We start from the raw sequence: 12467 nt of genomic DNA on the forward strand, positions 1-12467 counted from the left end.
GGGACATAACAGGCTAGAAATATATAGTATTGAGCATCCATAACTATATTGTTGTTTTTCTTGTACTAGGTGTTTTGAAACAAAGTACATGCCTTCTGAGTTAGCTACGTGTGACTGTTCTATTAGGATATATTATGTAGTGATTGTTGTATCTATAGTTCATGCAAATGTGGTTACTCAACTGTTAACAAGCCATGTCTGCATGCATGTATTACAAAATTATTCTTACAAGCAGCATAAACTTCTATAGTATTATAGTATCTGTATTGGTTGTCATCAAGTTCTTCATATCTACATGAATTCTTCACTATAGCACTGATTACTCTAGGATTGGATGGATTAAGCACCAACATTAACACTCGTTTTTTCTCATGTGACACACAATTATTTCGTACAGCTAAATTAAGAAAGTTTCCTACATTGATGAAATATACTCAATCGTCATCACAAGAGCTGCTATATTAGCGAAACTTGGGACATATATGCAGGCTAAAACATTAGCCAGTAAATACAGACTTGTTAAACAATGAGTAACAGGATTTATCACATTTAAGATATTCTAATAGAATGGTCAATACATAGAGCAGTCACATTATGCTAACTCAGAAGGCACGCAATTTTGTTAAAGAAATGGTAGTGTAAATAAATACTATTACAACATAGATATATGCAAGCAAAGTCTAAAATTCTATGGTATTATTGGTATTGGTGAAATGTAGATTAAAATGATCACTGCAGTGAATGTGCAAAGGCCAGCAGATCATTCCCTGAATGAATTATGATAGAGGCTATTCCAGCAAGATTTCTATAGGATGTGAGAATATTTCCAGATTGATTGATTGATTGATAAACTCCATACAATTGACTAAAGCCATTCTTCCTTGTAGGAGACATTAAAATACATAAACCTACAATATAACTACAAGAACAGATAGCAGTAAAAATGCTTTACAACAAATACTACCAAATGGGTTCATCAATCGTCACAATAATGATTATTACAAAATCTATTAAAATGACATCTGGTAATGGTATTGTGGAGGGAAGCTGGTGTGAATGGTGTGCTATATATAAATCATTGTACCTAGTCTACCTGCACTCCATGCACTGACCAAATATTTTTTCCATCCTGCCCATCCAAGGATACCATGTGACTGCTCTATTAGAGCATCTCAATATTTTCTTACCTCTAGGGAGTTGCAAGAATGCTATTCAGAAAAAGCATGTAAACCAGAGAGTCAGAAACATAGCACTAAAAGCTCTGTTGAATGTAGAATAAATCCTAGTCCATGTTGACAGATATAGCTTACAGAGTTACAGTCTAGGCAAGTGCCTGAGAAGCCAGACAGCCTGGAATTTTTTAATAATTATACTGGTGGATAGGCTTGTGGGAACTATGCTCAATATTTCCATATTCTGTATTTCTCCAAAAAAGTTAGGCTTTTATTATTCCCAAAATCTATCAGTACTACAATGATCATTCTTTGATGCATGATGTGTCTTAGTTGAAAGCTCCAGTAAGCCATACCATACAGTTAATGCTTGGAAACTTTGAACTTTGAATTAAACAGTGTTTTGTCAAATCCTGTGAGCATTTCAAAGCATTGTTATGACTCTTCAATGCATTCCACTGCTTATTTGAAAGATTCTATCCTAGGCAGTGTTACATTTGAATTGGATGTACACATTAATGCAGTTCTATCTGCTAGACAATCAGACAGTAAATAACATTTTAGTGATATATTTGTTGAATTAAATTAATTGGCTTGTTTACTCCAATTCAGCAGCGTGCTATAATGAGGGCCAAAGATTGTAATTCTGCTTGGTTATTTGTTATTCCACTTGAGTGCCATCATTTCAATCTAACTAGTCAAGAATTCCAAGATGCTCTGGCATTGCAGTACAGAAAGCCTCTGTTGAACCTGCCTCATTACTGTGATGGTTGTGGTGCAACATTTAGTGTGGAGCATACTTTGGATTACCGTGTTGGTGGTCTAGTTTTCCAATGCCACAATGAAGTTTGGGACCCTATTGGGAATTTGTCCTCTTTGGTATGGAAACAAGTTCAGAAGGAGCCTATTGTTAATTTGTGAATCTACTACTGATGACTCCACCTCTGAAACTTTGATTGCTGATTTAAGAGTGCGTGGTGTTTGGGAACTCCAAGTTGATGCCATTTTTGATGTGCGTGTAGTTGATACTGATGCTCCTTCATATTGCAGTCATTCTCCTCACGCTGTTCTTTGGTCTGCTGAGGTTGAGAAAAAAAGGAAGTATTCTCTAGTTGGTTTACTTGGTGGTAAAGCAAATTTCTTTTTAAAGTGTCTAGCTGATCATTTGGCTGTGAAGTGGGAAAAGTCTTATAGTGCTGTCATGGGCTGGGTAAAAGCAAGGCTCTCCTTTGCAATCCTTCATGCTACTATGCTTTGTGTTCAGGGCTCTAGGGCAAGATGGCGGTCATTGGGGGTGGTTGATGGAGTGTCTATGTCTGAAGCATTGTAACTGAACAATTTATTTGTTTGATTTTCTAATTTATTTCGTGTTGCTATGTTTTGTCTTTGTTGTGAAATAATAATGATTCTGTATAGTAATAATGCGTAATAATTAATGATGTTGCAGACAAAAAAAAGTGTATTTACAGTATTAGCTTGTCAGATCAATTATAGTTCACTGAACTATATACTACAGCTGCTCATTCACTATAGTCTGTTACATATAACAAGTGCCTTTAGTAAAGCTGCGATTGTGAATCAATGCCAACTATTGAAATAATAAAGTATTATGAAGTTCACAGTACATTCCTGGAATATGAAAAAGAATTACAAGATTAATTCCCAGAACCCAACTATCACCTTACTGGAATTAACTTGCATGCCCTCTGGACTTTGCTCAACATATTCAGGCTGCTCGAAATAGGAAACAAAACAAAGTTGAGTATCTTCAGTTGCTGGCTGAATTTGACCGCCTTAACATCCCTAATTACTATGAAACAATTGAGATAATCAGTACTAGCTATCTACAATCAAGAATCTGCTTACTTAATTTATTAAATTTTGTTCACCCTGAAGTGAGTACATCAAAGTCTTCCATCAAGAAATGTCTAGATGATGCTGCCTCTGCCAGTATAATGGCTTCTAGAAGAATTTTTCTAGTAAGGGAATGTAAAGAGTGGCACACTATAATTAGATTAAGTACTTATGTATATATTGTAGCTTATAATATATTTTTGTATTCTGTTCTTCCTTGCCATGTCCACATTGATTTCATTCGCGGTCCTGATTGTGGTCACATGTTGCCCGAGGATTCTTATGCTCACACTTTTGTTTGTTGTACATATTTTCATCAATCATGATGGTTTCTTCTTTTGTGTTCTGATATTTAATACTTGATTTGCATGCAATACAGTATGATATTATATACAAGTTGAAGGTGCATAAAAATACACCATAGTCCATAGGATAAAACCTAGTCACTGCGGTTTAGGGGAATATATTGTCCATGCTATGCACCTACTCCAGTGGTGGATCTATAGATGGGTTTCTGGGGTTTCGACAGAAACCCCCTTTTAAATTAGCTTAGTGGTATTCTTAATACATAAACACTGTTGTATTGACAATTTGTCATAGCAAACAACTACACTGTTAAAAATAAAGAGTAACCACCACTCTGAAGAGTTCCCAGTGTAGGGAGGATTTAACACCCCATGGAGAGTAACCAACACTCTGAAGAGAATAACCATTACTCTGAAGAGTAAGTGACACCACCTTCAGAACATGTGTTACTCCCCAGTTACTCCTTTAGAGTAATGGTTACTCTCCAGGGGTGTTAAATCCTCCCTACACTGGGAACTCCTTGAGAGTTGTGGTTACTCTTCATTTTAACAGTGTATAACATGCATGCAGTTGCACTTAACTAACACCATTTATAGCTATTAAACCCTCAGCAACACTTCACTTTTTATCTCCCACTGCATTAAAAACGATCGAGATACTCTAATAGAGCAGTCACTGAAGTAACTACTCTAATAGAGCAATCAAAGCTACAGCTTGTAGTCACCTAGCTATTAACTATTTACAGTTTAAAGCATTGAATTTATTGTAATTGCTAACTAAAAATAGCCTAAAATTCAATCTCAGTGCTCCTAAAGTCTCAAACTTTTTCGGAGAATTGTCATCAATTTTCAGAAACCCCATTTTAAAAATCCTAGATCCACCACTGCATGTACTCCCTAGCTCCCAGGATTACTAGCTATCATGATATCAAGAGAGTTAATAATACTCACTGAATATGGCCTGTGTAAAATGAGTGGGCAGAGTGTAATTGCATTCATTTTGCAGAAGCCATTTTAGTTTGACAGAAACCTATCCAATTCCTTTCTCTCAAAGGCCCTTTAACAGAATTCATTCCATAGAAACTCTTCGACTTCTTCACTTTTAACTATGAATACAGTTACACCCTGCCATACAGGGTTGCATGGATACTCTCCCTACCACTATTGATGATATACCAAACTCTCATACCCTGCACCATGTCAAGATCAAGTGGGTCAATGCATGTATGGGTTCCCAAAACCCACAGCTCTAGTTCATCAACACATGTTACTAAGTGTTGTACTTATGTGCCCATGCGTGTTAGTAATAAGCAGATATATAGTGTGCTATAATAAGGATTCGGTCGGTGCCTCGTGTCCTCTCCAACACGCATATTTCGGCGTCGTAACAGAAACTGGGGGCTTGTCCGGGAGAAAGACGAAAAGAAGACTGATTCGAAGAGGATACGAAGGGCGTGTGCGAGCAACGCAACGCCGCCGATACTAAAGAGAAGACCGAACTGGTTCCCTTGTGCCGGTTAGAGGCACCCGTAAAGGTGACGCTCGTGACTAATATCTCGCTGTTGTTCTCCGTGCTGTTTATCCTCTTGTAGCTCTTTTTTTTTCACCACCCTGAAGGCTAATAGTCTGGCGGCGCCCGCCCCTTCGCATGGAGTAAGGATCTGGTTTGCTTAGTATCACCGAGTTGTTCTGGAGGAATTTAATTTGAATGTAATGACGTAACAAAAATGGTCTTAACGGAAGTGCCTCACTCAAAATTGTGGCAGTGATATTGAACTTCCTTCGCCTTTACACAGGCGAAAGTGGATTGGTCTACTTTTATAGAATAGACATGTCTCCCTACCTAGGAAATCAGAGCGTAACCCGGGTTTTTCGCGTATCAAACAAGGCGAAAAGCCCTTTCCGAAATAACACTTTCTTCTCTTTGTTCTTTATTAGCTAACTCCTTTTGTTTCTTTCAGTACTATTAGGGCATTTGATTCATTCTTCTGACGTAACATAAACAAAAATGCGCTGATTAAACGTGGAGCGTTTTGATTGGTTGCACCAGTTTTTGGTAATCCGGTACAACTCCACTATACTAAGCATACCAGACCCTTACTCTATGCAAAGGGGCGGGCGCCGCCAGACTAGAAGGCTAATGCTGAGCACCATTTGGAATTTATCGCCAGCTACCTCTTCGGGACTTTAGTGAGCTATACAATGTCGTTTGATGTTGACACATTTGTTGCTGACCCGTCAAGGACGGTTTGTGTAGTCTAACCAAACCTCAACTAAACAGGTTGTAGATGAGGTTGGTATAGAATGTGACACAAATGCCAAGAAAGCTGAGTTACGACGGGCTTTGCTGGACTATTTTATTGAGGAATACCTCATTCCTGAAGAGCATCCGTCAACAAGCAGGAATGAACAGGAAATCAAGCGACTTGAACTAGAACATAAAGCACATGAACAAAAGTTGGAACAGGAATGTCGCCTTAAGCTAAAAGAGCTAGAACTAAGAGAGAAGGAACTAGAGATAAAGGATAGGGAAATACAGTTACAGATAAAGCTGAAAGAGTTAGAGCTTAAGAAACCTAGTACATCAGAATCTGTACCTACTACTGCCAGTACCACTCCATCCTTTGATGTCAGCCGACAAGTGCGATTGGTCCCACAGTTTCAAGAACAAGAAGTGGATAAGTTTTTCCTCCATTTCGAGAAAGTCGCTACCAGCCTCCACTGGCCACCTGAATCACGCACAATGTTATTGCAGAGCGTTCTGGTTGGTAAAGCGCGTGAAGTATACTCTGCACTTTCCGTGGAACAGAGTGTAGATTATGAGTTAGTGAAGAGGGAAATTTTGAAGGCATACGAATTAGTACCAGAGGCTTATCGCCAACAGTTTCGTGACTTGAAGTGTAATGAGGGCCAAACCTACATGGAATTTGCTCAACAGAAAGAGGCATTTTTTAACAGATGGTGTACTTCTCAACAAGTAGGAAATAGTTTTGACAAGCTCAAACAGTTAGTCCTTTTAGAAGAGTTTAAAGGTTGTGTTCCTGTTAAAGTTAAGACCTACCTAGAAGAGCAAAAAGTGGAAGAATTACAAAGGGCAGCAACCTTAGCGGATGACTACAAACTCACCCATCAGAGTACAAGTTCAGCACCTGAACACAAGAGTGATACTACCCCTAAGTTTAAGGGCACTACAGCTGTTCCTCCAAGAACTGGGGATAGGAATCATCACCCCCGAGATCAAGACCAGTCAGGGCATAACAGAGGTATGACATTGCAGTCTGGTCCGGTTTGTGCGTATTGTAAGCGCCGAGGACACCTGTTGTCTGAATGTTGGGCTTTGGAGAGGAAGGATAAGAAGAAAGGCAACGCCTTGGTGACTACTAGTGGCCATTCCTCCAGAAAGGTTGCAGCTAAGACCCCTGATACATTTAAGCCATTTCTATCACAAGGGTCTGTCTCTATTGAGGAGAATGATGTAGGGAAGTCGATACAGATCCTTCGTGATACAGGAGCATCTCAATCGTTGCTAGCTAAAGGAGTTCTTGCACTCTCTGAACAATTCGCTACGGGAGAAACTGTTCTAATCCATGGAGTTGAACTAGGCTTTGCTTGTGTCCCTCTCCACAGAGTATTTTTAAAGTCTGATCTTGTGTCTGGCCCTATTCTTGTTGGTGTTCAATCAACATTGCCTGTGGAAGGAGTGAGCTTGCTCCTGGGTAATGATTTAGCTGGTGCCAAAGTTATGGTTGATCCATGTTTATGTAGTCTTCCTTTTGTGTCTGATAGCACTAATGAAACTTCATGGGAAATCCCTGGCTTATTCCCTGCTTGCGCGGTTACTCGTGCAATGGCCAAACAGGCTGATAAACAGTCTTCATTGTTGGCAAATGATCCAGTCAAAAGCCAGATTGTTGACTTATCTGATACTTTTCTTGCTAATGACAATGATTTATACAATAACTGTTCTACTGATGACCCCGAAGATGATGCGAACATGAATTGTCCTGTTCCTACCAACCAATTAATAGAACGTCAGCAGTCAGACCCCGAACTGATCCCACTGGTGCAAGATGCATTGTGCGAATCGGAAGCCGCTAAGGTACCTGTTTGTTTTTATATAAGGTCTGGTGTGTTGATGCGTAAGTGGAGACCACCCACAGCTGCGGCTGATGCAGAGTGGCTAGTGAGTCATCAAATTGTTGTACCTAATTGTTATCGTGAAGATATTTTGAGTCTAGCACACGGGTCGCCCTTGGCAGGACACTTGGGCATTAACAAAACGTATCAGAAAGTTGTGTCAAATTTTTACTGGCCAGGTCTTCATAAGGATGTGGTAAAATTCTGCAGGTCTTGCCACACCTGTCAAGTGGTTGGAAAACCCAACCAAAAACCCCCTGTAGCTCCTTTGAGACCAATTCCAACGGTAGGGGAACCGTTTAGTAGAGTGCTGGTCGATTGTGTTGGACCATTACCGAAGACCAAATCAGGAAACAGCTATCTGCTTACGATTATGTGTGTAACCACCAGATTTCCTGAGGCTATTCCCCTTTGGAATATTAAAGCCCATACGATAATCAAAGCTCTTATAAGATTTTTCACACTTGTGGGTCTGCCTAAACACATTCAATCCGACCAAGGGTCTAATTTTATGTCGACAGTATTTCAACAGGTAATGCACCAACTGAATATCACTCAGCACAGGTCTTCAGCTTACCACCCCCAATCCCAAGGTGCCATCGAACGTTTTCATCAAACACTCAAAACCATGATGCGTAGCTACTGTTTTGATAACCAGAAGGATTGGGATGAGGGCATTCACCTCCTAGTGTTTGCAGCTAGAGAGTCGGTTCAAGAGACGTTAGGCTTCAGCCCATTTGAACTAGTCTTTGGACATGTGGTCCGAGGACCACTGAAGATTCTGAAAGAGAGTTGGTTAGTGGTAGACAGTGACCCCGTGAATCTTTTAGAGTATGTAACCACTTTCAAAACTCGTCTATTCGAAGCAGGCGAGTTGGCTAAGAAGAACCTGAGCAGGGTACAAACGCGGATGAAAGTTTGGTATGTTCGAAAGGCTAGAGAGCGTGTATTTGATGTTGGTGACAAGGTACTGGTTTTGCTGCCCATTGTTGGTAACCCCTTGCAAGCTAGATATCATGGTCCATACACGGTTGAGCGTCGTGTTAATGATGTGGACTATGTGGTGAGCACTCCTGATAGAAGGAAAGAGAGACAGCTGTGTCACATTAATGTGCTCAAGGAATATCATACGAAAGACGATAGTTCTGCTAGCAAGTCAGTAGCCCCAGTCGCCTCGTTATCAACTGATAAGAGTGCAAGTTTGAAGGAGGATGAGGAAAACCTGTTTGACGACTTTGGGATTAGACTGAACAACTCCCAGATTATTTCCAATCTCAAGTCCAAGTTGGGCCATCTCAGTCATTCACAGGCTGCTGAACTGGAGATCCTGATACAGAGAAACCTTGTGCTGTTTCCCGATGTCCCTTCACGGGCAGATGTTGTGTGTCATGACGTAGATGTGGGAAATGCGGACCCTATTAAACAGCATCCTTATAGAGTAAACCCTGAGAAACGCAGATTACTTAGACAGGAGGTAGAGTACATGTTGAAGAACGATTTAATTGAACGGAGTTACAGTGCTTGGAGTTCTCCATGTATTTTGGTACCGAAGACGGACAAGACATTTAGATTCTGCACTGACTTCCGTAAAGTCAACGCATTGACTAAACCAGATTCGTATCCCCTTCCTCGCATCGAGGATTGTATTGATCGAATTGGTTACTCAAAGTATGTCAGCAAATTCGATATGCTGAAAGGCTATTGGCAGGTACCACTGAGCGGAAGAGCAAAGGAGATGTCAGCATTCGTAACACCTGATGGACTATTCCAATATAAGGTGATGCCATTTGGCATGAGAAATGCACCTGCGACATTTCAACGTTTCATTAATCAAGTGACAGCTGAGGTAGAGGGGGGGTGTGAAGCCTATATTGACGATGTAATTATTTACAGTGACAATTGGAGTGACCATGTTAAACAACTGAGGACCTTCTTCGACAAACTCAAGGAAGCAAAGTTGACTGTTAACCTTGCGAAGAGTGAATTCGGTTGTGCACAAGTCAGTTATTTAGGCCACATTGTGGGGCAAGGAGAAGTGAAGCCAATAGATGCCAAGGTTAAAGCCATATCACAGTTTCCCATTCCAAGGAATAAGAAAGAGCTAATGCGATATTTAGGGATGGCTGGCTATTATCGCCGTTTTTGCAAGAACTTCTCTGTTATTGTTGAACCACTGACTAACCTACTGCACAAACGAAGAGAGTTCACATGGTCTGAAGAGTGCCAAGCTGCGTTTGAGTAAGTTAAAGGTGTCCTTACTCACTGTCCAGTCCTAGCAGCACCTAATTTCACTAAGGAATTCAAGCTAGCTGTAGATGCTAGTGATGTGGGAGCAGGAGCAGTTCTATTTCAAGAAGATGATAGAGGGATTGAGCATCCATTGTGTTATTTTCCAAGAAGCTTACAGACACCCAGAAGAGATATTGCACAACTGAGAAGGAACTTCTCGCTTTGATTTTGGCTCTGCAATATTTTGAAATATATGTCACTGCAGCTAAAGGGCCCATTGTCATTTTCACTGACCACAATCTGCTGACGTTTCTACACAAAGTCAAGAATAAGAATCAACGGCTTATGCGGTGGAGTCTTCTTTTACAGCAGTAGTGCTTAGATATACAGCACATACGGGGCCGAGACAATATAATTGCAGATGCCTTGTCAAGAACTGGATGATTCCTTTCTTTGAACTAGTATGACTGACATTTGTTGTATTATTGATTTTTGGTCACCCCTATAATTTTTGTACGTACATTGATTTGCAGAAAGCCATAACTGACTTTCTTTTTGTAGGAGGGGTGTGTTACTAAGTGTTGTACTTATGTGCGCATGCGTGTTAGTAATAAGCAGATATATAGTGTGCTATAATAAGGATTCGGTCGGTGCCTCGTGTCCTCTCCAACACGCATATTTCGGCGTTGTAACACACAACATAGTTGACTCCTGCATCTCAATCTATTTGAACAAGAGTGCATGCCTACAATGACTGGCTTCATCATTGAGAGAACTTCCTACAGATTTTTAGGAGATTCAGCATCCGTAATTTGATAGTGGCTCATCATAGCTGGTAGCTAAGCTCCAGTTCTCAATTCCATATGCCTTAAAGACAATTACCCCCACCTCCCCCCTCCCAGGAGGAAACCCCACCTCCCCCTCCCAGGGGGAAACCCCACCTCTCTCCTCCCAGGGGGAAAACTTTTTCAAAAAAAATCAAATGCTCCACCCATGTGGGCACACCTATTGTGGTCATATTCCCACATAGCATAGCTACAATACACTATAGGAAACAAGTTAATTATTATGTAGCTTGCAAATTATTTTTATTATGCTCCTCTAGTGAGGCAGAATGGGTTATACATCAATTTTTCTTGGTATCCATTATTAGCTGAGTACATGCAACTATAAAGCAACATGCACTGAGCTAGCTGGTAGCTATAATTATGGTGTGTAAGTCAGTTGCATCCTAATCACTGTTGTTCAATTATAAGCTACACTACATATACAGCCTGTATTATTAGTCTCAATGATAGTCCCATGTGACACTAACAAAATTTGATGAAAATATAATTATTTTTTTAGCTATGCAAAATATTACTTTACAACAGCAGCACTGATCACCAAAATGCATGTATACACTAATCCTGCTCTGTGTAGCTACATGATATCATGTTGCTGTTGCAACTCAGGTGTATTGTTATGCGGTAAGTTTCTTAAAACTGCACCAGCTTTTGCGACAGTTTTGTTGATGTCTTCAGCTGAAATGTGATAGTGCATAACAGCTCGTACAGTGTTACCATTATCAAACAGTTTAATAATATATTGACCACCATCTTTGTCTGTTGGCTCTGCCATTAGTCGTATCATCTCTTTAACACTTAATCCTTCAACAGTAAACATCACCATGTTAGTTTCTACAGCATCCATGTCAATGTTCAGTCCAAGTGGAACTAGTTCAGCTAGTTTGGTAGCTAGCATTTTAGCATGTTTGTGATCTCTTTGTAGTAAAGCTGGCATGGTATCCAGGGCAACCAATGCTGGTGCGGCTATGATGCCAGCTTGTCTCATTCCACCTCCAAGAAGTTTACGAATCTTGTAAGCATTGGTAATGAACTCTGTTGAGCCAACCAGCAATGCTCCAAGTGGTGCAGCTAACCCTTTAGCCACGCCTATTGCTGCAACATCAGCATACTCCAGAAGATCTCCAGGTGGAATACCCAGTGCGACAGCCGCATTCATTATCCTGGCGCCATCTACATAAATCTTTACCCCGTGTTGACTAGTTATTGAATGTAACTTTTTCATGAAACTAGGTCGGATCACGCGACCACCTATATAGTTTTGAGTATTTTCCACACAGATAGCTTTTGTGGTTGGCTCGTACGCGTAATTGCCTCGAATTTTTGATGCCACTTCTTCCAAGTCGAATGTTCCATCAGCAAGGTTGCGCAGGATTCTAGGATTAACGTTAGCCAGGGTAGCCAGCCCTCCATTCTCGTAAATCATTTGATGAGAGAACTCGCCAATTAGAACCTCGCTAGTACGGGAATCACACAGTACCATCATTGCAACCAAGTTAGCCATTACTCCAGTTGGAAAAAGCAAGGCAGCTTCTTTTCCAAACAGTTTGGCTACCGTGTCTTGCAGTAAATTGACGCTAGGGTCTTCTTTGTAGCAATCATCGCCGACTGGTGCGTTCAGGATTGCTTGCCTCATCTGCATGGTGGGATGAGTTAGGGTGTCGCTTCTCAGATCAACCACGTCAGGATCAGAAAATCTATGCAGCGTAGTTGGTAGTGATGCAACGGCTGCTTTTTGCAGCTGTCTGAGTTGTCTTACTGCTTGCAGCGACGAGCATTGGAACCTAGGAAGCTGCGAGTAGCGGATGGAAGGAACAACGAGCATCGTGGGGTGCAGTGACTCGAGAAGACTTGCAATTACGTAGCCGTGTAGGGTTTAGCGTAAGTAGTCAGGTATATCATATCATATTAGATACTTAGCTACC

The 12467-nt window shown here is 40.8% G+C and overlaps 2 protein-coding genes across 2 annotated transcripts; one reads left to right on the forward strand and one right to left on the reverse strand.

Annotated features, from left to right (window-relative positions):
- The first annotated feature begins 4611 nt into the window (after nucleotides 1-4611).
- On the forward strand, nucleotides 4612-10245 carry LOC136266585 (uncharacterized). Its single transcript, XM_066061585.1, has 2 exons — nucleotides 4612-4948; nucleotides 5468-10245. The coding sequence occupies exon 2, from the start codon at nucleotides 6075-6077 to the stop codon at nucleotides 9708-9710; it is 3636 nt and encodes a 1211-aa protein (XP_065917657.1). The 5' UTR covers nucleotides 4612-4948; nucleotides 5468-6074; the 3' UTR covers nucleotides 9711-10245.
- A 756-nt stretch (nucleotides 10246-11001) lies between these two features.
- LOC136266166 (uncharacterized) lies at nucleotides 11002-12467 on the reverse strand. The gene has a single exon (XM_066061157.1). The coding sequence runs from the start codon at nucleotides 12365-12367 to the stop codon at nucleotides 11120-11122; it is 1248 nt and encodes a 415-aa protein (XP_065917229.1). The 5' UTR covers nucleotides 12368-12467; the 3' UTR covers nucleotides 11002-11119.

Source organism: Dysidea avara, chromosome 9 (genome assembly GCF_963678975.1).
Source record: "Dysidea avara chromosome 9, odDysAvar1.4, whole genome shotgun sequence".
NCBI classification, from domain to species: Eukaryota; Metazoa; Porifera; class Demospongiae; order Dictyoceratida; family Dysideidae; genus Dysidea; species Dysidea avara.